Source organism: Sphaeramia orbicularis, chromosome 5 (assembly GCF_902148855.1).
Source record: "Sphaeramia orbicularis chromosome 5, fSphaOr1.1, whole genome shotgun sequence".
NCBI lineage: Eukaryota > Metazoa > Chordata > Actinopteri > Kurtiformes > Apogonidae > Sphaeramia > Sphaeramia orbicularis.
This window is the reverse complement of record NC_043961.1, coordinates 20,616,452-20,642,560: the sequence shown is the minus strand read 5'-3', so window position 1 is coordinate 20,642,560 and position 26,109 is coordinate 20,616,452. Positions and strand designations below refer to the sequence as shown.

Sequence of the window (26,109 nt, the reverse complement as noted above, 5' to 3'; positions counted from 1 at the left end):
AAACAGGTGTGTGGAGAAGTGTAGGGAGGATGGATGAGGAGGATATACAGTAGGTGTATGAGGACATTCACACGGAGAGACTAAAAAAAGATATGGAAGTCCTGCATTACCCCCACTTTGCTTCCTCACGCTCAGTGCTTACCTCTGTTCCCTCCCGCTCCATCAATCATACTCAAACAACCACCGCACTAAACAGAAGAGGATGTCCCACAATCTCTCTTGCTTTCCCTAATTTTTTTTTCTTTACGGGCTAACACCTTTCCTTCAGTCCTCGTGGCTCTCCTGCTTATCAACCCTCAACTTCTTGCATGCTCTATTTCCTTTTTCCTCCCTCCCCCCTTCTCTCTTTCCCTTCTTGTAGTGGAGGAATTGCTCTGGTGCCAATTATTTTAACAACTGCAAAGTTTGAAAGACTCCAGCCAAAAACGGTCAAACTGCATCAATCCTCTCTTGTACAGTCCATTGATTGATGTCAGGAGCAGGTCACCACATGTCTAGACGTAGAAAATGCGCTTTAAGCTGTCCTAGCTGTCAATACTGCACCGAGCTCACAAAATACCCGACTGGACATCCAATTTGATTCCCCAAGATCTGTCATTTGCATCAGCGGTTCATTTGGTAGATTCAGACTTGTGAGAGTAGTCAAATAGGATTTGCTTTGTTGTAGATAGTGTTATTGAAGTTGTTTGACATAAAGAAATGACCTGCTTTCCCCTGAAGCGTGACAAGATGTGCTTGGTTTTGTGTTGTGCATACATGTACATGCATCGGTGCATATGATTAAACTCCAGGAGAGAAGCCAGCGGCCGCGCTGGCCAACATTGCCCAGGAAGAGTTCTGTTTACATAATGTGTTCTGAATACTGGAGGGTTCGGCCAGGCCGTGCTGTCAGCCCGCGTCGAGGTACAGGGCATGGTCTAATGGGACAGATAATGGTGAGGCTGATACGCACAGGCAGCATGTTTGTAGGGTCAGAACAAAGGAAAAAAGAGGAAGAAAGGAAGGTAGAAAAGATGTGCCACCAAAGACATAAAAATAGTAAAAAAGAAGAACATACCTCCTCGACTCTCACTGTCTGCTGGCTTCACCTGGATAGGTCTGTTCATCTGTGATGGAGAGAGAAGGAGAATCAAAATGAGGAAAGCCAGACAAATAAGCGAAACAGAGGAAAGAAAAAAGTAACAGACAAAGAAATCTTGCAATTTAGCGTCGTGTACAAATATAATGGCATATGGTTTTACTCCTCCTACTGGCTTCACAAAAAAACTTTTTTCGAATCACTCAGCCAAATTGCTAGTAAAGTGTATTGAAAATCTCCAAAGCTGTAGCACTTATAGCCATTGGGGGAATAGCTGGTTGGGAATATGGGTTGGAAACATTATTTGATCTGAGATGAAAGCAGAGGGAAGGGCTGGAAAGAGGAATGAGCAGAGGGATGAGGAGCGAGATAGAACGAGGGATGGAGGGAGGATAGAAGAGAGGTAACTGTGGGTCAGCAGAGCTACTGTGACAGTCTGCTTTGAAATCCTCATGTGCTGCAGCAAAGTCATCTATGTGGACTTGTATATGGTTGAAAATGTACAGTATATATCAACGGAGCAATGCAAATTGTGCAAAAACAACACGTACAGTACATCCATACAGTATATAACCACTTTGTGAGAGTTTTCAGACTCCTAAGCCTTACAACAAAATGTTCCTGTACAGTTTCCTTCAACCCTAACACACAGACTTGTACATACAAGTGCATACACACACTCACACACATACAATGTCTGTCCCCCACTGAGACCTTTCCACAGTGTGTCCGCCGAGGCACTCCTTTCATTTCACTCCTGCCTGTCAAACCTTCCCTCTCCGCCTCACCACCCTGCTAAACGCTCGCCGCCAATCAATTTTTAATAATGCCAATCGCCACGCAGCCAGGAGGAAGGGGAGAAGGAGAGGAGAGGAGAGGAGAGGAGAGGATGAAAGAGAAGGAGGGAAAAGGTCAAGGTTCTGTGTGATGCAGCATCAGTGTTTTGTTAAATGTCATTAAATCTTTTATTTTGAGTTTGCTGATACAGTCATCATCATAATGAATCTGCAAGCTTTCAGATGATCTAACTAAGGGCTAAACCTTTGAATATGAGGACACAATGTCACGATGCAAACACAATTAAAGCTCGGACCTTCGCCCCTTTTCTGGCGCTTTTCTGTTGCTAATATTAAATCACATCATTCTCCATAACACTTATTTAAAATGGAGTTACCCATTCCTTGCTCTCCCTTGTCTCCTCCCTCTCTTTGACAGCCAAGAGAACCCTACTAATGTTTTTAATGTGCTGTGATGCATTATTTATCAGACTGGCTGTTGATATGGAAAAAAGGACGAGGGGGGATAAAGAAAATGAGGAATGGAAAAAAAGAAAGTTAAAATGTGTAAAAAAAAAAAAAAGTGAAAGAGAAAAAGAAGGACGTGAATAAAAAAAAGGAGAGATCACAGGAGGGCATGAAACTAAACAGGGTGCAAGATGGGAAAATAATTGAAAACGGTAAAAAAAAAAAATCGTGTTTGAAATTAGAGAAATGTGATGATAAAAAGAAGAGACAGGAGAAGGAGTGAGGAAAGAGGACAGAAGGGGAGATGAGGACATAGATCAGAGTAAGGGACAAGGTCAGCCCAGTGCTCCCAGGGGCCCTATAAGCCTGCATACATATGAGCGCTTTACCGTGACCCATACAAATGGTCTGGCCTCAATCTGACCTAATTGTGTTCCACCTCCACTGGTTTTATATGCAAGCTCCGGTCTTAACCTGCACAGTATGTATAAGAGCACTGACCCCCCTGAGGTGTGTTTAATTTTTCTGTTTTTAATTTCACTCTTCGCTGAAATCTTGCTTCTTCTCTGATGAGCCAAAACCTGAAGAACATACCATACTTAACATCTAAAAATCCACATTACTTCACAGGTATCTCTCTGAATCCATCATTGATAGTCGAGCACCAACATGTTAAATGTCTCCTCATAAATTTTTAGGTACAGTTCAAAATAATGTTAAGTGGTTAAACCATTATTTTCTTTTGTCACTGAAAGCTGAGTGGAGTTTCATGGGCTCTCTATCAGAGGTTTCCATTATCCCAGGCCCATAAACTGCTTCAAGGTCAGTTTTATCATCCTGCTCATAATAGGGTGAGTTAGCACCAGCCCACTGGACAACCGATCCCAAAACAGTTGTTAAAACCAGACGCTGACTAGCACAGATAGCTCCCCTAGGATGTGTGTAGTGGTGTTAGCCAAAGGCAGATGGCAGCATTGAGCAGCAGAACCCATCCAACACACAGACAATGCAATAAACTGTCTTTAGCCTCATGCCAATAAGAGAAAAAGTACCATCTACGCTCACACAATGAAGCACTGATATGCAGACATGGAGACAAGTACAAAGACACGTGTATGCAGATGCAAGAAGGTAAGCCTACATGACTGGATGTGCACGGGTTTTAGATACACACCAACATACAAAATCGCAAACAAGGCTATGCATCCATGCATGCATGCATGGAAACATACAACAGGATACATAACAGCACACACACAATGGATATGTAAATTTATCCTTGTGAGTCCACATGTGCAGTAAATTGGCTCATCTCTCAGCATGCACACCTAATACCTTGTATGTAGTGTGCTTTTCTCCTTAGCCTTGTAAATGCAGCAGCCTATTCATCCACGCGTATGCCTTTAAAAACACTAGTGAGCGCACATGGGCCCACACACACACACACACACATACATACACATACACACACGCAGGATAAGCTCCATTGTTGCTGAAAGTCCACCTCAGCAGCCTTGTGTTAGAGTGGCCTTGGTGTACCACATGATCGACAGCTCAAAAAGAACGGCAGCTACACATGCATACACACACACACGCACACACACACACACTACACTCCTCTGTTGATTATGTAACTCAATGACAGCGCTCTGCCTCAGTGCTGCCATAGATTCCCTGCTAACTAGAAGCTGAGGGAATACATGGCCTGCATGCAGTCTGTGCTGTACCAAACTGGTGAGTCATTCTTCTGAATCAGTCTAGTACGGCCTGAATGTCTAGCAAGGCCCACAAGATTAGCTCAAAATAGTGTGGGCCTATAGTTTGCTGTATTGGATTCTACCTTGAAATGGGACAAAATTGAAGTCCTTGATGTGAGTTTTGCTGCTTACTGTATTGATTTCACTGCGTGCAAACCGCAGAAATGAAGTTACAAAAACAATGTTACGATGACAACTCTATGGAATTTCTATCTAGTGAATTTCTCTATAGTGCCTTGTTATGTCAAATGTGCTTCCAATACAGTTTAATACAAGTTGCTCAAGACAGAGTAAGTGCCAGTGTACACCCACAGAGTAATAGATGCACACATAGCTACAGCAATACACAACTCGCAAGGACACAAGAGTACACAGCCACTCTCACTCCCATCATTGTCTGTGAAAAAGAATATTGAAAGTATGCCTTACGAAACTCAGTAGAGGAGGTAGGATTTTCTCATTTTCACCCCGTCTAGCAGATGTGTTTTTGAGAGAGAGAGAGAGAGAGTAGAGCAGTGCAGGCCAGGTCATTTCATTATCACAGTGAGAAAGCACTCCATGAAACTCTCCCAGGGAAGCAAGGAAGGCTGTCTTCATAATATTCCTCCTCTACTATTGTCAAAACGTGCTCTATTTTACATTCTGCAGCTGAGGGCCATTTTTTCCTTTCACATTCCAAAAGCTTTCATTCTGTCTCTTTCCCCTTTGAATGCTGAGGTGTTTTGGTTTTTGAGCTACCTGTTCATACATATTTTCTCTTCCTCTTAAGTGTGCTGTATGTGGCACAAAGCATCTGCAAAAGAGGAGTTCCAGATGTTTGATTTGAGGAGCGGGACGACCGGGACTTGGTTCAAGTGAAAGCCTGTATTCATACTATCAAATGAACCACTGGCACTCAAACTGGACCTGCCTTCCAAAGTATCTCAGCATGCACAACACTCATCTTGGGATGGAAACAAGCCAATGGAAACATTAGCTGAACAAATATGGTTATAACCCTGAGATGCTTTTGGGAAACTGGGATCATGTACAGAGTAACGAAAAACCCCAGTAGCAAGATTAGCTGAAAAAAACGGAGAATATTTAACAGGTATGTAGTACATATCACAAGTGGTCATCTATTTTAGAAGTATCGATCTACTTTAATTCACAGCGGCATTACGCTCCCATACAATACCCACATTTCTATCAAAGCTCCTATTGTACATATTAAATTTGAATTTTATTGACTTGTGCAACCTCTAGAGTCAAAGAAGTACAGTATTTTACAGCATCGCCTGCAAGGGCAGCTCTTGCCCGTCCACCACTATTACCACTGCAGAGAGAAGTGCCATAATGTGACTAATGGAACTAGATTCAGGGTGAGGAAGAACGTTATTTTTCCCATGGCACAAGATGTGTTCATCAGGGGAAAAAAAATGAGGTCAGTTAGTCACATAACATTTCCTTTTCTTGTGATCCTTCTTGCAAGTACGTGGACTAATCTAGGTAGCTCGTTTTATCCCAGCCAATAAGTCACATTGCAAACACAGCAAATGAGGCTCTTGTATCCTGTGTAATAGTAAGGAGAACTGCTAACACATGCTTGGTCATGTCCTATTCAATATTCAGCGGTGCTGAATAGGACATGAGTTGCAGTTGCTGCAGTTGCATATTTGTGTGGCAAAATATATTTGCGTCATTACTATAGAGCTAGTGGACTCTTTATTTTGTTGTTGATCAGGTTTTATCTTGTACTTAAATACTGCTGAGGAGGTACTTCTTAAAGTAAGGATGCAACCAGAATAGGCAAGTAAAGTGGTTTTATCTCACAAAAAGTTGAGAAAACATCTAATAAAAATGTGTGTGTAGGTTCTCATTTGTCCAGGTTCTCATTCTTCTTGGTAGTTCTTCTCAGTTCTTCCTCAGGGACATTACGACCCTAACAGGTAAGTTGGGAGTAACACACACACAGACCACTCCCCTTGCGGGTTTATAATTACATTTTCCCCCACCAGTTATTAGAACTGAAGAAGTCTACTGGCTGAGAGACAAAACATTTTCAAAAGAGCTAAACCAGTCTAATTGAACCGAGAAGAACTACCAAGAAGGATGCTAATTAAAATGTTCATTTATTTAGTTAACACGGATAAATGACTCATTTATCTTTATGTGGCTGCAAATTTCAACTTTTCTATACAGTACAGTAGGTCAGGGTTCTAGTATTAGAACATCAGCTGAAAAAGCACACCGTCTGGACTTTTTCTGTTTTCTTTTTCAGCATTAACATTTATTTCTAAGTTTAAATGACAGTGCAAAGCAGTGTTCCTTCTGTTTTAATTTGGTCCCTTAATTTTGAAGTAATTCACTGGCATCAACGTTACCACTCACAAACATTAGCAACTTGACAAATTGTGACCCTGTGCTACAGCAACTAGGCAAAAACTAGTGACAAAATCAGTTTTATTTTGCTCTGCTACGAACAACGGTTTTAAAAATCGACGTGTGAACATTTTTCAGAAGCAAAAATGTTGCAAACATACCGTACAACACCTCCTACAACACTGGCAATAAAGTCACCAGAATGTTGTACGATGCTGATTTCCTGTTTGGTAAGAAGTTTAAGGCTCATCTGTAGCAGTGCTGCTAGGGGCTTGAAACTTGATGAATGGTTAAATCTCACTCGGGTTCCCATCAGGTTTTTATCTCCTCTAATGTCTACCCATCTCTGTGAGTATTTTTCTCTTGCCTTCCCCAGTACTTCCTCATCCTGACATATGGCCAAACAACAAACCTCTCTTTTGATGGTAAAGTGAAACATATTGCAAAGAGATCAATGTCTGTGTGTGAGGGTAAGAAGACTATGAGGAAAAACATCCCAACATCCCATCTTTTCTTTTGTTACATTCTACTCCTCTTTTATCCCTTCTCATCTTTACAGACAAACAGAGGTGGCCAATCTGTTTCATGTCAGATCAAGGATAAGACAAGTATTTCCTGACAATGGGACGACCTGGCACGTTTGTTTCTGGTTTGGATTGAGTGGCATGCTGCAGTCATGCTGAGTGGACAGGAGCAAAATAAATACTAAAAAAGCATCCAGATGAATAATGAATTGGCACAGACTGTTCCTTCTTTGGCTGTTACACCACAGCACTGAGGAGGCTAGTAAAACAACAACATAGCTGCACTGTGCATTATGGTAAATGAGACATTGACCCTCATTTATCAATATTCCGTTCTGTTCAAAATATTGCAAGATGATAAAGTACTGCACCAAAATTTGCCCTAAAACACAGGTATATTACATATGCACGCAAAAGGCACGTAAAGACTTGTTTCACTCTCAATTGCTGTTGAAATGACTTTCACTCAAAACAATTTAACCCATAAAGACCCAAACACCTACTGTCAACCAAAAGCATCAAATGATCTAAACTCTTCATCCACTAATCTTATCAATCCATGTCAATAATTGGGATAAAATGCAGTTTGTCATCTTTTCATGATCATCAGATATGACCCATTTGGACATTTAAAGGCTCTGTAGTGAACGTGGAAACACCGTCATCTTCTACAACATTGATTCACCAGTAAAACCCATGGAGTTGGATCAATGACAGTGATATGGAGACACTTGATTTATGTTCAGCTAATGATAGATTTTACCAAAAAAGTCACTTTTCCTTCAGTTTTTTTCTGTTTTGATATAATGACCTTTGACTTTACTCTGAGCTTTTATGAATATTTATATGATCAGTCAATAATACATAGGAAAATAGATGAATTTCACAAACAAAATGCAAAATTCAGAGTATAATATTATAATAAATGGCGATAGATCACTTAAGAAAGGTTAAATAGAGAGAAAAATCATTTGGGAGCATACATGAAAGTCACATTGGGTCCTTGTGGGTTAAAGATATATGCATGATATTCCTGAAACTTTACATACCAAAGACTGCACATAAAGCTGAGAAATTAAAAAAAAAAACGGTAATCCACACACAAATGCATCCACACTGACTTTTTCATTGCGACTGGTGCATTTGGATGCAGAAGTAGTGCATTCAACATCCGAAATGATCTTAAAACACCTCATCTTCAATTTGAATTTCCTGACCCTAACCCTGAAATCCCGCTCAGAGCAACAGCGTGAATGAAAAATGCAGTCACCATCTTTCCGCCTGTTTCTATATGCTGCTGCTCGCTCTGTGGTGCTGCTGTCCCAGTAGTGTCGACTGAGATCACTACGTCTCCACAAAGGCAGATGAAAGGGAAACACACAGAGATCACAAAAGGAGGCAAGCCTCTCTGTCCAGCTCTCTGATCATTGCTGATTCCATCATCAACATAGCTTTTGGATGCTGTTCAGGCATACAAAAAAACCCCCCAAAAAACTTGACAACTGAGAATGACAGACGAACAGAACACACGCATCCGAATCAGATCCATCCTTCATCCTTTGTCTGTATTTGACCTTGGAAAACGTGCATGCGACCGCTTTCTAGTATTTTCTAAGATTAAGATCCCACATGGCTTCGGGAAGCAGATCATCACGCACATTCATCCGACTTTTGCTTCATAACTGAAGCCCATAACACTCTTATAAGATCGTAAAATATTTGTTCCAACTTTTTAAAGACCTGTTGTTGAAAACTAGTTACAAAACACAGACATTTTAAAAGCTGCAAGTTATCACACCCCCACTCCTCCTCCACTCCTTTCTCTTTTGGTTTGAGAACAGCAATGCTTTTCTCACATCCATTGTTTGATCCATTTCACACCAGCCCACCTCTTCTTTATCTCCTCCTGTTTTCTCCTTCTTTCACTGGCACACAGCCTGAACGCTTGCAGTAGTGGGACGGCTTTCAAGCAGTTTTGAATGAGAGGTTAAAATGCAAAGTAGTGTTCTCTGTTTTCCTTTCTATTCTTGTTCCACATCTTATTATTTCCCTCATTCCTCTTCCTCCTCATCCTCTGTATGAATTTGCTGCCGAATAGAGTAAATGACTGCAAGTGTGAAAACTATTTTTTCACAGCAAGTTACTGCATAAAACAGTGTTTCCCCCCATTTCCCTCTATCTTTTTTTCCAACACTGTACCTGGATATGAATCAATGTAGACTAAGAGTAGACAGGGTTTACACTTTAATAGGAATGGACAGTTGAGAATTCTGTTGTCACACTGTAACGGGATAGAAAAAGCACATCATCTGCACCCCCAAATGATTTACCCTGTCAAAACCTGTTATAGCTTCACACTTGCCTGTGACATGCACTTCTACATTACACCCTTGTGCGCTTAAGCCTAAAGTGCAAATGAGACGCAAAAACAGATGTATAGCAACATACCTTTACTCTTTCTCACATTAACACATTAAAAAACATCTACGCAAAGAAATGCCAAACATTTAGGTGTTTTTAACGGTTTTGTGTAGTTGTATTTGACATAAAACATCACAGCTGACTCTAAAAATCTTTGGCAAGCCCCGAACAAAGATTGATTATCACACAACAGCTTGATCCATCACAAAACGAGGCATTGCTAATAGAGCATAGTGCTGGGGTGAGAAACAAATAGGCTGCATTACACACATACGCACGAACAACACAACCCCTTGCGATAGTTACATAATTAGACGTACAGCACCTTGGCAATCAACAACTCTGATGTTGCCATGGGGACTATAGCTTTGACTATAAAAAGAAAGGATCTATATGAGGAGGCGGTTGAGGGCGGAGGTGCGGAGCGAGGCAGCGAGAGAAAGAAAGAGAAGAAGACACTGAGAATGAAAAAGTGTGAGAAAATTGGTGCTAGAGAAGTGAAGGTGTTGCTGAGGGCTGAGTAGCTCCCAGTTTATGTACGGGTGTGTGTTTGTGCGTGTGGTGCACCTGCATGTGTGTGATCAGACATGTTCAAAGTTCATTATGTGTGTGTATATATGTGTCTGCGCGTACGTTTGGGCGCTTTGGTGTATGTAAGCTTGTAAGGAAAGGGGAAAAAATGACAAGGACAAAATGTGATAGAGCTAGTTAGTAACTGAGAGAAAGAGAAAGAAAAAAGAAAAAGCTAACTAGAGAAAGTGTAGAGGACAATTTTCAACCTCTCTCTCCCCCCCTCTCTCTAAGCCTACTGCATTGCCTGGGCTTTGCAGCATATAGTGAAGATTAGGCCAGACGAGAAAGCCATAAATTCTACTTTTCTCTTTCCAGAGGTGAACATAAATCATGGCTGGTAGTGGCGTGCCATCACTGGGTTTTTGCTTTTCACTTATCTAATGAATAAAAAAAAAAAAAAAGGAAAAACAAGTTCAAAAGCTGTCATATTGTGAAAGGGTGGACCGCTCTCACTTCCATCCCCCCCGCAACTTTTGTCCTCTTCTCCAGCCATGGCCGAGGTACAGAGACCATGAGTGGGTTTCCGATAATTGCTGCGGGTGTATTCATGAGCTGCATATCGCAGGGCTGTGTGTGTGTGTGTGTGTGTGTATGAGAAGGAGAGAGTGAGAGTGAGAGCTGACTTGAAAGGCCTGTGCATATGAAAGATACCTTACAGCATATGCAAATGTAAATATAGACACAAATAGCAGCATGAGCAAACACACCACGAATGCACTCAGCAAGAAAACGCAACGACTGTTATGTTCAGATACGCACAAATACGCACACATGCATGCCCACACACACACACACACACACACACACGCACACACACACACACACACACACACACAAACACACACACATGGCTATTCCTGTCTCTGTCTCATGAGGTTAGGGGTGAGGAGATGGTGGTGTAATGAGCTGTCACTCACAATAGCCTGCCCTTGTATTGAATAGATATGTAGAGAGACAGTAATGAACCCCCCCACCCCCCTCCCACCCAAAAAAAAAAAAAAAAAAAAAATATTTATATAAAGAAAAAAACCAAGCGTGAAAGTGCAGATCTTCTTCAACACAAACACATATGTTTTTGCTGTAATGTGTATGTTACTGGCTTTGCATGTCCAGACTGAGCCAGCTAAATGTGAAGATTTTTTTTCTGCCTTTCCATATTATATCTTAATTTCTAATTCTGCTTTAAATGGTTAGCTGTAACTTTGGCAGCAAAGTGTGTGGGTGTTGTTCAGACAGTGTAAACTACAGCTTAGCTAATGTGTGATTCCTTCGAAATGTAGCTAGAAGTCAAAACTCTGTAGCCGCATGGGAAAAGCATAAACTCTGATGGATCATCTTAAGTATTCTAATGTCATTAAAAGTTGTTGAAGCCAGCTGAAGCTCTGTTATTTTTTGCTTTTAATTAACACATTGATCTTGCGTTTGCTGTAACTTTACTTTTGTGTTATGAGTGCAGTTTTTTCTATACTTGTGTATTTAAAAAAAGCACTATCTATCTATCTATCTATCTATCTATCTATCTATCTATCTATCTATCTATCTATCTATCTATCTATCTATCTATCTATCTATCTATCTATCTATCTATCTATCTATCTATCTACATAAAACAACGTACAATGGAAAAATTTTTAGCATTGCACTGGTGAATGAATGACATATTAAGGAAGGCTATTTTGGTAAAATTTATAATCTTTCAAGCTCACCATGCTCCAAAACACTACACAGTACTTTAAAACACTAAGAGGAAGGATTTACCAGCTCTTTAAAGTTATCACATTGGGAGTCATTTTCATCCTCCATCTCAACATTGTCAGGTAAGTAATTACACTGTTCATTTCACAAGTTAATCTACCAGGAATGTGTGTTTGAACGTTTTTGATTGGTAAACAAAGCGCATTTTGCAGCAGAAATTGAGGTCATTTTTTTTCTTTGCCTGACTACATATGTGGGTTTTTTTTGGCTGGAGGCATCTACACTAAGTCTCACTGCAACACTGCAGTGGTCACATTGAAATGCATGTTAGCCTTTTCTCATGCAGTGCTAATGTCGTTCTGAACATTGCCTTTGTTTGCACAGAGACTGTGGGGAGAAAAAGGCAGCAAATATGAAGGAAAGAGTGATGCAAACAGAAAAAAGTGAATGAGAAGTAGCACAGAGGCATCATGCATGTCTGTAGTGGCCAGCTAAAACCCTGCAAGGGCTGTTATGCAATACATAACCTCTATTCTCCTCTGCTCTCCAAACTCTACTCTGCCCCAAAATGACAGGAGGGTATGAGGCGATGGAGGCAGACAGATGAGAAATCAACTCCTCGCTCTCTTTCTCTCATCCACACACACACATCTTCTCTTTGCTGCATATTTCCATCAAATAATCACCAATTCCACACTCCCTGGCTGATTAAATATAGAATAGGCAAAAAGAAAAGAAGAAGAGAAAACGAGTTGAGTGCTGGGAGCAGAGGAACATGGCAGAGAAGAGCAAAGAGGAGTCAGAGCGAAGAAGGAGGAATAAGAAGGAAATGATAGAGTCAAATTTGCCTGTTAGGGATCGCCAAAGAACCAACAGGGAGGTTTTTTTCAGTAACACAGCTCTATTGGCTCTCAGTTTGAGCCCAGGTGGGCGACGCAAATGTTCTCTCACTCCCACACATTTAACAAGCAAAAATATGCACATGCACGTGATTGAACGCATGCAGCACTTCTCATGCACATAAACATATGTGTGCGCTAATGTTTGCTTGTACAGATACACGCAACTGGAATTCACACACGCCATCCATGTCAACGGCAAAACACAATCAGTGTAGAAAAGTAAAGTCCTTTGTCTTTGTCAAGCGTCAAGGACCCAACGGCCAAACTGTCACAAGCAAAATCTGTTCTCATCTTTGTCTTTTATTACTCTCATTCATTTCTATGTTCACACTGATGGCTTCTGCTATTCAGTGCCTTGTAATAATGTCAAAAACTTGCTCCCTCTGCAATGCCATTTACAAGGAAAGAGACTGAAAAGGAAGATAGATGGAATGGTGACCATGAAGGTGAGTGTAGCACTGAAAAAGAAATTGAATGTTACATACAATAATAAAAAATTCTGTTTATTTCTCATTTATTTTTCTATTTCAATGTACTGTGCAAATGAATTTCTTTTTATATCCTTTTTCTGGCTAGTTTATTTCTATTTCATTTGTCGGTCCCTGTTTCTCTCTTCCTGCAAAACTTAAGGTTTAGCTAAGGATAAGAAGGGTGAGAAACAAAGTGAGAGGGAGAGTTTTAAGTAGCAGCAACAGAGCAGTACCAGATTTGTTCCAGGAGGAAGTGAGAGAGAGAGAGGGAGGGGGTGCGATTTCATTATTAATGGAGGAAAAGTTCCTTCAAATTGAACCTGTAAAGTATCTCTAGCTCCCTTTCCTTTCGAAATGAGGGAGTCTGGGAGTGGATAAGAACGGGAGAAGACCGGAATAAAAAACTGGAGAGGAGTAGGGAATAGGAGGATAACATTGTCAAGGAGAAAATTCATACATTTTTTTGACATATTCTGTTTTAGTTTGATTTTATTTACTGTGATACAAAAGTGGCCTTGCTCTTTGAAATAGCAAGAGTAAAATGTCCGCATGCCACATTGTTTCTCATCACTTAACCATTCCCCCACTGAAAGGCATTTTGTGCTTTAGAGGAGAGCTTCAGCTCACATGCCATGCTCCCTTGGTATTAATTTAGTCCTATGCTTTGATGTACTTTGCAGGAATGTTGCCAAAACACAGCAGTTTTTCATATTTATCTCATCTTGTGAAACAGACCCCCTTTACATCTGGCACTAAATGACTCAAATGAATTTGGATTTCATCCAGACTAAGCTTAACCACATAAAAGTCCATGTGTAAATGTACCCAAGATGCAATTGAGTAACATCCACAGCCACCTCTGGGATGCATTTGGCCATAACGATGCAACAGTGAACTGAATATGGTTTCAAATTCAAATATAGCCACTGCATACACAAAATGTAATAGAAAGTCAGGTCTTGAACTGTTAATTATACATTTTTTTGTTGTTTGCACTTTCCCTTGTCATTAGGTAGATCAAAATTGACAAAATTTTACAATTTAATTGGTGTTTTATGAGACATAAGACAGCTCTGGAATTAATAAATCGTAGATGTATCATTACAACTTTTCACATATTTGAATAATTTTGCACTTTCTGTGGAAAATGTTGTCAGGCTAGAAGTGCCTGCCTAGATTTTCTGAGGGAGGGAGTATATCGATTCAGTGCAGATCACTCTGATGCATTTTAATGAAATGCAGAATAATATCTCTATATCAAGGCGGCACATGGTAGAAAATGTTGCATGCTTAGGTTGTGAGTGCAGAAATCAAGAGTTACATCTACAGCACATTAGAAGACCACTTCCAATTGTCAGACCTCCACCTTTAACATCCAAGCACTCTGAAAACTTCCCTGGGGATATCCCATATGTCAAGGGTAATGTTTTACGTTGTATGAGCTAAAGTTAAAACGCTTATGCAACTCTGCAGTGGAGTGGCCTTTATTTTCATTACCTGTCAGCATAGGTATTATGTCATTCTTATGACAGCGCTGGCCAATATGTCAGCCTCTTTAGGCTGAGTGCATCCATCTGTGTTACTATATATCTGACTGTAATATCTTGCTGGCTGTTGGCCAACTGAATCTTGGTCTGCCAGGGATGCTACTGTATCTCACCGTATCGCTCCAGCTCTCTCTGCTACCCTCACCGCCCCCACGGACCTAAAAATATTGGACATAGTGATAGGAGAGCAGCTGCTCCAGCCAACTTTTTTCATCCTTTAAAATCCATAAGGAGAACTGACCATTTGTGCACTTCCAAGAATTTCTGCAAGGACCAGAATCCAAATCTATAACGAAATGCATGAGTTTGTACTCGTGCATTTGGCCAGACGAACTCTAGATATTCAAGTGAACACCGTTATAGAAAAGTGGCTTGGGCTGCCGCGGCAGAATGACTGATTTCAGACGATAGTTTCTCCCCTGCAGAGTTAAGAGGGCCCACTGGCCCTTGGGAACAGCCTGTCACAACTAGAGAAACTCCTGCTGGGGCCACTCTGTTGAGGTTTTCAGCTGGCTCCCAGGGGGTCCCCACCACCACTTACCCGTTGAAACAAAAATCAATGGCTTAATGATCCAAAACAGGAAATAGAATGAGAAAAAAGAAACTCCCTAAAACAACAAAATGTCTTTTGGCAAGGGACATTCTGTCCTGGGCCTTCATTTGTTTGTTTGTGTGTGTGTTGAAAGAAATTTGCTGGGATGGTAAGTGAGTGTATATGTGTGTGTGTGCACATGCACACGCAGCTTTGAGAGAGTGAGCTTACCCTAGCTTAGTGGCGCAAAACATATTGATTTATTGATTGCCTGTTTCACCCTCTCGCCATCTCTCTCTCTCTCTCTCGCTCTCTCTCACTCTCTCTCTCTCTGCCTGTTATAGTGGCTTCGGGGATTCAGGACTGAAGCAGAGACTGAAAAAGGGACGTGAGGCTGGAAAAGATAGAAGGGGAGAGAGAGTCAGAGGAGAGAAAGAGACAGAAAGCGAGGGAGGGGTGTCCCATCTGAGAGTTGATCCAGCAGCCTTTTAACCAAGGCCCCTACATCATTCAGATTTATGAACTAAGGTCACGACCAAATCAAAACCTTGACCTATCTGTGAGGGTGCCGATTTATAAGCACCTTGTAGTGGGGAGTGGTTGGGACTTGGCAGGAGCGTGTATTCTTCTCCTTGGCCCTGGCTTTCCTGTGGAGAGAGCTGGATCAGGGCTACAGGAGAGGCTGGCTGTAATTTGTGATTAGCAGACAGGTTGTGCTTTATGATTTACTGGCCCCGGCTGGTGCAACTCCCAGTTCAAAAGAATGTCACTGTTCCATGCCATATAAAGCTTGCTGTCTCACTGTGGCAGAGCAGACTAGTGCAGGTCATGTGGCGACCTACATAGTATGTCTTTACAAAATCACTAAGTCATATTAGCCTGTCCTAACAAGACCCGTCTGAATGCCTTCACAGAGGTTTTGACAAACTGCTAAACACTGCTGCGAAGTATCACTGACACATAATGACACCTAATAGGAGCTTATCTGCAAATGCTTTAGAAGGGAAAATGGCATCAAGTCCACTGTGTAGCTAACAGAAACATGTGTCACCATCGATTTGTACCCCCTGCAGTCACTTATGACTCATGGGGGATGCTTATGACAAGCATCCCCCCCATGTTAGCGATGTCCCTTCCTAAACCTAGTCTCTCCATAAATTATGGACAGGATGAAATACGAGTCCCCATTCGGCAGCCCTTCATTTCCCCCTCCCAGGGAGACCCAGCAGAAAGAAACATTTGGTGCTTTTTTTGGTCTCCGTCAGAACAAGAACAAGGGATGCAACAAAATGAACCAAAGTGAATCGCCGTACAGACATTAAGAAATAATGAATAACAAAGAAGAAATCCTCCAGAATGGAAAACGCAAAGTCACAGAGAGAGACACAGGAAGACGACAGTTGTCTTTCCATTTTCCCCTCACCAGCTGCCTCCAGGTTGTCATGACGACCTCTTATCCTGGGGTTCGTGCTGGTCTACTCCCCGTGGAAGCAGCTGGAAAATCAGGTACAGAAGGGCCACAGGGACCGAGACCGTTCTATTCTTAAATACACAGCATCAGGCAAATGCAATTACAAACCCGAGGAGGGCCAGAGTCAAATCTAATAAAGGAGAGGTGGTCCATGTGGTGAAAGCCTGCCACTCGCCTCACATGGCACGGCTAGGCACAGAGCGCTGCGGCCCCCCTGTGGCACTGACTAGCCCCCTGCCATGTGAAGTGCTGGCAGAGACTTGAAGTATGACTATTATTGAGTGCACAGCAAGAACAGTTATTTTGTCTTTAGTTCAAACCCACTGAGTTGAACAGTTCTTGAATGATCTGTTGATTGACTGTGACTAAACTTTGGAAGTTCTGCCTGTTTCATATGATCTTTTAATTGTGGAAAATGTATTTCTGTCGCTTTCTATACACAAAGCACCCCTCGCATTGTAGCACTGCATTTATTTCACGAGACTGCACAAAATGTAAACATATGCGCTTATATTACAAAAACGCAGCCTGTCTTAACTGACTACATGCAGTTTATTCTTTCAAGTCTTAATGCACTTTGCAACATGGTTCCTGCATTACAGTATTTGCCTGAGACGGTGAATAAAATCTGCCTACTCAGAGGGGTTAAAGAGTCCGATTGAGTCTTGGACGTCAGCTTGTCAACTCTAGCCAACTCACTCAGATTACAAATGAGTGGATCTGATGATGTTGACTGCGGCCAAATTCCTCTAATTAAAATCACAATAGCTGAAAATGCTGCAACAGTGCCTTGTCTTTGCTGAGGGATGCCCACTTTGCCCTTATTAAAGGAAACATGGGGAGGAAAGGCTAATAGCACAGAGCTCTGCGAAGCACGTACAGGTATAATCCTATTAAAGACAGTATATAATACAGTTTTGGGAAAGTGATTTATACATGCCACATATGTAACAATGTTAAAATTGGTATGTAACACTTTTATTCTACATTACTTTTCTGGTAGACCGCAGAAAGTGTTGATTACATTTTCTCTGCTTTAAGTAAGTGGAGCAGAAGATTTATGTTCTATCCATCGCTCAATAAAATCAAAGGGCTGAGAATACTCACTCTTGGAGAAAGACAACCTTTCTGCAATTTTTCATCCCAGCTGCACTACTTCAGTTCATGTTCACATGTCCTGACAGAACAGCATTTAATCATATTTTTAAAAATAAATATATCAGCATTATCATTAATTGTATTATTAGTACAATAGCATGAATTTTTTATTGACTGAGTCAAGGCTCAAGGGGTTTATCTTATCCTAATGAATAAACTTATACTCCTGATGTTTTACTGCTCAGTACTAATAAATAAAGCTTCTTAAATAACATTCCTGGAAAATAAACAGAGTATAGGACAACCAACAACACCAATACACTACAGATTATATTGAACTATTGAAGTTCACAGGGGAAAACTGAAATAAACTATTCATAAATTTGCCTTTTTCTCTTCTCTCTTTTACTCTCCTAAGCCTTTTGTGCCTTAATCAGTAGTGTTTTGCACCAAGAGACTTGCATGTTATTTACAAAACATGCTCACTTGTCAGAAGGACCTATTTTCTCCTGTTCTGGAGTCCACCTTGCATCTAATCAGTAAATTGTATTTATCGTTTTTGCACATATGTGTTTAAAACAAAAGCAAATAACAGAAAAAAATTTGAGTGTGAATATTCCACTGGCTGTGGTAATACTCATTCCATTTGTGAGGGCAAGTTATGTGTGGTTGTTTTCTTTTTCTGATTAATAATATGGAAAATATCCAACACAAATGCACAGCTACAATTTTTGGTAAGTGCATTCAGACTTAAAGGCTAAAAGATGTGAATGAATGTGTTGTGTGGATGGTATTATCTGTACAACACACTCCCCAGGGAGATTTATTCTGCAGCAGTTTGGAGTCAGCTTTTGTCTGACTGATATACTTTTGAGACTAAATGGTTTGGCTGTTTGCCGCAATATTTAATTTTTAAGTGGTGTTTGGTTGATTAGCCCGGCCTCTGCATCAGGAAGGCCCTTGTGTATAGAGTTAAGTCATCAGCATACAGGTACAGAACAGTCTCACAAACAATGGCCTGGTTTTTTCTACACAAAACTTGCATGTTATACACACAAGGCCACAGGATCAGTGAATAACGGAGGCAGTGTCATGGTTGATATTGTACCTTGGTGTTAGGGAACCCTCTTAGGAACCTTGTTGATCTGGAGCTCCAGAAAAAAATGTTTGTTTTATGGTTTATAATTCAGGTGTGAAACAAGCAAGGTCTGACAAACTTGTTTTAAAGTTTTTTTTCTGTCTTATCTGATTTGAGAAAGTCGATACCTTATGATTGGTTAGGACATATATATCTAATATATAGATATATTAGATATCATATATATCTATATCTACATAGATATATACTAGACGTATGTATTATTTAAAACCAAGTGAGGTGTTGATGGCACATTTTGGATTACTGTAATTCTCTGATGGTTTGTGCTGTCAAAAAAATTCCAACAGTTTCTGAAAGCTGAGATATTGCACTTTACAGGCCATATGGTGCGATTACCATAATTTCACTTGCGTCTCTACCTGAAGCTGGGGAATTTGCCCATTTGTTACCAGTGAATAACAAACAGTAGAGTGAAGAAACCAAGAAAGAAGAGAAGCCAAGTACAGATAAATATAATCAAAATGAAATCCAACTCCAGTTATGTGTTTTTGATTAATTTCAAACTGTTGTATGTTAAACTATTATTACATGCAGGAAATTGTAAATAAATGCCAGATATTGAACCTTCCAAGTATAATGGAAAAACGGACAAAAGCATTTAGACAATACATTATTATCATCAAAATATGCAAAAAACCAAAAAGAAAAGTCCAGGTGGAAATGTTGAGTCTCAGGGTGTAAAAGGTTAAGACATAAACACACAAAGCGAACCAATGAACAAATATAAATAGTAAGTATTTTACTATGTTCGACTGTAGCAGAATATGTGCATTTGAATATTGGGATTTTAACACATATTTTTACTGTAATTGTCAAAAAAAAATTGCCTTCACAACGTGCAAGATATAAAATTCCTCATTGCTAAAATAAGATCACGAATATGGTGAACATTATGCTTATTAACACAAAAATCTTTGCTCTGTGTTGGACCTGGGTTTGTGTTGACATTTCTTACTTTGTTGCCCTGTTCGTTAGCCACTAGATTAGCTGAACTGAATGTGCTGAGCGGAAAAAGTTCAATTCTTTACATATGGATAAGTTCTTTGAAAGCAAAACCACTGATGAAATCTTCCACATTAAAGAGGCCATCCAAAGTGCAGCTCTTTGCGGAGGAGTGTAGGAGTTAATAATATTGCACACAACTAGAGGAATGAAATAAACTCTGTCTTGCGTCTGTAGAGCGGACTGAGAAATGATGAGCTGAAAGATATTTTACTTGCCATCATTATAATTTGAACCACAGAATGTTAATAAAGACCACAAAAACTGCATAAGGTAGAGCTAAGGGAAGGGAAGGGGAACACGAGGAAAGCACTCAAGGGAGTTAAGAGGCAGAGAGATAGGTGCACAGAGAGCTGAGGCTGACATGAGATGATACATGCATGGTAATAAATGAGAAATAAAGAGTGAAAAAGAAGCAGGGAAGAAAGGAGGCACAGTGTTTTCCACCTCAGATAAAAGAAAAGCACATTACAAGACTTGTGCTCGACTGAGTTACGCTGTGCTTACTTTGAACACATTTTGACACATAATGTTCTAAATTTGACACTTCTCTCTCTGTAATGGACAAATAAAAATACAATCAAAGAAGCTTGCAAACTCAGAAGACATGACAAAAGGGTGAAATTTACAGAGCTCCTATCTGAGGATGTGCTTAAACAACACATCTCATGAATACAATTCTCTGAGATGTTATAATCCTACAAAGAAGAAAAAGAAAAAATCTTGTAATCCCAGCCAACCTTCACATAGGAGGCCAAGCAGCCAAAGAGCTCCAAACATGTGGGCCCGATGAACCTGCTCTCTTGGAACCTTGCCTGGACCAACAAGAGGGTAAGCTTGTAAGGTCTGTGGATGAACACACCTGACAGCAGCCAGGAAACACATGTATGGCTCCGAAAGGCAAACAAAAATGTAACATGCTGTAAATGTCTTATTAGAAAAACACTTTCTCAGGGCCATGTTGCTTCAGTTTTAACAACACACATGAGTAGGCAGATGGCATAGTAGTTGTGCATGTATTTTTGTGTGCAGACAGGTGGGCAGATCACAGCTAAAACATCGTTGGTCACACACACACACACACACACACACACACAAAAAAAACCTTTGCGTGATAAACCTCAATAAGGAACTTTATTGTTATACACTCCACAAACGATAATTTTAATAATCCATTAATCTGTTGATTATTTTAATAACTAATTGATTCATCGGATAAACACAAAAGACTCAATTCTCGAAGATCGGTATTTAACCCAAAGCAATTTAGGCTGCAGACAAGTCACTAATGATTACATCCCCGCAATGGCTTCAGGTTTAGTTACCGAGCACTAGCCCACTACCTAGACTTGTTATGGCTAAAGGCTAGCAAGCTATAGTCTTCAACCAGCTCCGGTTATAGGCTATCAAACTAGTGTTGTATGTATTAGTTCCAGTCAACAATAAGTGACGTTTGTTTGGTGGCCTGATAAATGGAGATGAAGGAAAATGTTATAATTACGATGTCTAATAATTACGATAACAATAATAATAATAATTACGATGTCTAACTAGCTAGCAGGCTAAAGTAATCACAGCATGTAGGCTATCTTAACCTCCTGAGACCCAGGGAATGTCACCAAAGTACCAGCTTTTTTTGTTTGTGCCTATATTGGAAACATCATGATGAAACAGTTTTTTTCAGATGCAGTTTTTCCAAATTTTTATGGAATGTCCTTTGTGGTGGACAGTTTTCTTTTCTTTTTTTTGTATAAAGTTGTGAAACTCTTGTCCACAAATGTGGACAGAAAACCCATAGCTGGGTCTTAGGAGGTTAAGCTAGGTTCATATTATGTTCTGGTGGGCACGGCAGCCCCGTTTGCCTGAAGCATAGCGCACCATGGGATTTTGACCATTTTTTTCTCCATATTCAAGTTTTGTTACATAAACGGCGACTATGTTTCGGGCAAACGGGGCTGCCGTGGCCGCCGGGAAAATAATGTAAACCTAGCTTTAAAAATCTGGTCACGCTGCTCTGTGTTTTCCTCTGTTACACTACACAGTGTGTGGACATGCCTCAATACTAACGTGCTCAAGACCCAACAAATCGACTGCTGAATTTGTTGCCAACTCTTTTAAGAATCGATTTGGATCAATTTAATCGATTCATTGTTGCAGCATTACACCCCACTATTCATTTTGGAGATGAACACTTCATTGTTCATTTTGTTGCAAATATGATGAACCCATTCCATATTGTAAAACATGTAATTAAATGAAAGGAATAACTAATAACTGCCTCTGGGGGTGATGCTGTTACTCGTTCCTGTCAGGCTACTATAACTCCTAGAAGTTTACTACAACCCAGTGGCCAGAAACAATGTTGTTCTTCCAAACCATGCATGTGTACCATCTAATATTTGTAAACTGAAAATTATGTTTCATATCAGCACGTACATTTAAATACAATAATTCAGTGATTCAAGCAGATCTTTGTTATCTCTTACACTATATGGACAAAAACATTGGGACAGATCACACCAACGATACGTAGGACTTCCCATTTCTGTTGAATTGAAATATTACTATGATAAAAATGCACAGTTCAGTGGTTGTCAATAATGATCACAATAAAAGTCAAGTCAGTATTTATTTTAAGTTTAAAGGCTGATTTTTCTTCCTGAAGGAAACTTATAGACACCAGATGGTGAACTGTGGTTTAATATAATTTTTAGGGCTAGAGTTTGATTAATATTTCATAACTCTAGAGATAGAACATTTACAATGGTTATCAAATAAAACACATTTGGTAAATTTAACACAATTAACCCTAAAGACAAAATACAATGTTTACTGCAGTGATATAAAATCATATAATGAAAAACATCATTATCACTTTGTATATCACCCCCCTATTAGCAATGAAACACCAGAATTCATTCCTTCCTGATACTTGTATGCTTGGTTCGATACATAAAAATTTCACAAATATGTGATGATGAAGACAATCCCCCGACAAACCCAAGTGCTTTTATTGCCTAAACTTGCAAACATATGGGAGGTGGGGGCGGTCAGCTCCTAGATTTCATGTGTCTGTGATCTATCTGTGCTACCTTCCATTTATTAAAGAAAAACAAAATGTTGCAGAACAGGTAAAGCACTAAAAACATATGTAAAAATGTAAATATTAAATGTGGTTTGGAGAAACACACAATAGCAAGAATTTTACCTGGCAAGTGGGTTGATTGTCAGTGATTTCAAAGCTCTACAGAACAGTCCATGTTTTCCTCCAAACTTCTTACCCATGCTCCTGTGCTTACCTCCTCTTGTCCTCTTTCACTCCCCCGTTGGCTCCCCCCCTCCCCACATACCTCTTCCCTCTGCTAATGAGCAGGGTAATTACGGTTGGCCAAGGCCAAAGTGAGGGTGGGGTGAAGTGGTGGTGGTGGTGGGGTATAGAAGGAGAAGACAAAAAAGGAGGAGAGGAGGAGGAGAGTAGGAGGAGACCCTGCCTCGTCTAGCCTGGTGCTCCAGATAGCATTAGTTCTCTCCCCCTCTCTCCAACTCCCTTTCTCTCTCTGACACATAGCCCTACGCTTAATTAAACATACCTAAGAGGGAAAAGACAGAGAGAGAGAGGGAGAGAGCGTAAGTGAGTTCATGTTTGCAAAGAGTTAGAGGAAGGGAGAGCGAAAAGTGAGGGTGATGCAAATGCAGGGAGAGTGAGAGAGAGAGAGAGAGAGAGAGAGGGAGGGAGAGGCAGATAAGAAGCTGGTGATGGAGTGCGAGAGAGGGGGAGGTGGGGAGGCTGAGGGGAAAGGTGGGGAGATATGGTGAGGAGGGTGGAAGGGTGGGTGGTTAGTGAGCCAAAGAGAGAGAGAGAGAGAGAGAGAAAGAGAGAGAAAAGATGGAGATAGAGGGAGCAGCTGGAGGGGGTTCAAAGAGGTAAGAGAAGTAAAGATGAGGACATCCTAAGTAGAAAAAAGAGCAAAGTTGATGGAGACAAAAAGGAATTAAAGACTCGGGAAGAGCGAGGGGAATGGGATTACTATAATATATGAAAATAATAGCAAAGACGCTCCCATGAGAGTGCGGCGTACCAGCTCCAGAGAAACCAAAGTAGTGAAAATGGCGCCTAGAAATAATATATCTGCAGCCTCATTTCACGACAGCATGAGTACAATCTACAGCCTGCAACGTTCATTATAATGTGCTGTAGAAAGAGTTACAAAACAACTAAAGAATACGCTGATGAGTTTGCTTGTGCTCTGACATCAACTGTGGTGAAAATTATGGCTGTAGCACCTGACATGTGTCATGTAAACAGAAGTAGGAAGCATACAGCAGACAGAAAATACCAAATCCAAGGTCTGTATGTATTAACATTTCTGCTTTTCGGGAGAGTTTACTCACATTGATGCCAGAGACAGTGGCACATTCTGACATGTTGACATGCATCAACCCACTGCCAGTGGAGGCTTACATGGAAAATAAGGCTCATGGGTGGGTGTTTTGATCCATGTAATGCATCACCGGTGTGATTGCTGACAATGATATACATTAGTGCCTGTCGTGAACTGTATAGGATATAATGTAGTGTAAATCTGACAATATTTGTTTTAATGATGAAGCTGAAGAACCATGTTTTGGCATTCGCCCCTGCATTTTTGGTTACCTTTCTTTGGAAACAAAAATTGTTAAGAGTAGATCAGACAGTTCTAACTCCAGGGACCAGATAATGACAGATGAGCACCATTCAGATAAATAGAGGAAAATATAGTGGAAATATTGGAAAAATATGATGGAAATATTATATATGTGTAATTGTAATCCATCCAAAAGAGCGATTATCATGATTATGCCAAATGATCACAGTTAGCTAATCCTGATATGACTGTATAGAATACTAAAGGAATAATCTTGTCAGATGCAGTATTTAGCATTTTATTATTAAATGTTGATACAAGAAATTCTTCTTTGGCTTGAGCAATATTCCACCCAAAGCATCTAATTGGTTACACATCATGAGTAACTGTATATCAACACTGAAATGAGAAAACTGCATTTATTTATTTAGATGTACATATTATTTAAAATCCCTCTTGTTGCTGAAATATTACTGAACTATGCTTTATTCATTTGGTTTGACAGATTATATATAATGCAGTTAAAGTCACAGAGCAGCCAAAAATATCACAATTCATTCTCAGGAAAACACAAATACTCTCATCAAAATTTCTGTAATTTCGGTCATTATTGTTACCTTTTTAAGGTCTCCAGTTATGGATGAATGAGCAAATCATTCAACTGAAAGATAAACTGTGTGCAAGTAGGTCACCATGACTGGCTTATGATATCATGATTCAAACCCATCTCTTCCACTCCTGTAATATTTAGGGAAGACATCTTTTTAAGTATTCAGCTCTCACAGTAAGAAGCTTAAGCACAGCTATCTGTTTGCCACTAAAAAGGAACATACAGACCTAAAAAATACATTTATTAAAGAAAATAAGCAGCGGCATTCTGCAGTCCAACGCCAATTAGGGACTCTTGCTGTTGTGAATAATAAAGTAGCGGTACCAACACAATTATGATTGTGTAATCACATTAAGGGGACATGGAGACTAGTTTCAGGTAATGATGACATGCAATTAGAGAGCAACTGTTATCTCCAGGATCATATCAATAATTCATCACCACACGGATTTTGTGTAGCCCAAAGATGACATCCAGTGATTAATAACTAGATACACGTGTGTCTATCTGTTCCCCAAAAGCTGACAGCTGATGCCACATAATTGGACAAAACCATTTCCTCAGCTTTGAGAAGGACCAAGAGTGTTGAAAGAGAAATAAAAAACATACCAGCCAAAATTTTCTCCAGATTTAATTAGTCACTGTCAATTGCCAGGCAGTTATTGCTCACTGAGACGCACCTTTCCCTATGACAGAGATGGAGTCAAAGAAAGGCAGGAAAAACCTTTGTGTCTCCCAAAGAAAAATTTAAAGGCATCCATAAAAGTCACATCAGAATAAAAGATTTCCTTCCTTACCACTAAAAACAGGCATAATCATACAGTTCTCTCAAAGAATCTGACAAATAGCGAAGTTTGAAGAAAGCAGAAACACAGAAAACTGAGAACAGAGAACCGCCAGGCTCCATTCAAAGAGATGTATTTGCCATCATTTTACTCCTAAGGCCATATTATGTAAGTAAAAAAAATCCCACTAGTGTGTCAAGTTATATCATTTGAGGGGCCAAAATTATGCTTTTTCTAGAATCCAAAGAGAAAAAA

The 26,109-nt window shown here is 40.2% G+C and overlaps 1 protein-coding gene across 9 annotated transcripts in view; it reads right to left on the bottom strand.

Moving 5' to 3' along the window:
• celf4 (CUGBP, Elav-like family member 4) overlaps positions 1–26,109 on the bottom strand; it is a 98,802-nt gene that overhangs the window by 24,300 nt on the left and 48,393 nt on the right. For all 9 annotated transcript variants that reach the window (XM_030134338.1, XM_030134341.1, XM_030134339.1 and 6 more), the window contains exon 3: positions 1,058–1,106. In XM_030134338.1, coding sequence (XP_029990198.1) covers positions 1,058–1,106 — 49 coding nt within the window. The remainder of the gene's footprint in view (positions 1–1,057; positions 1,107–26,109) is intronic.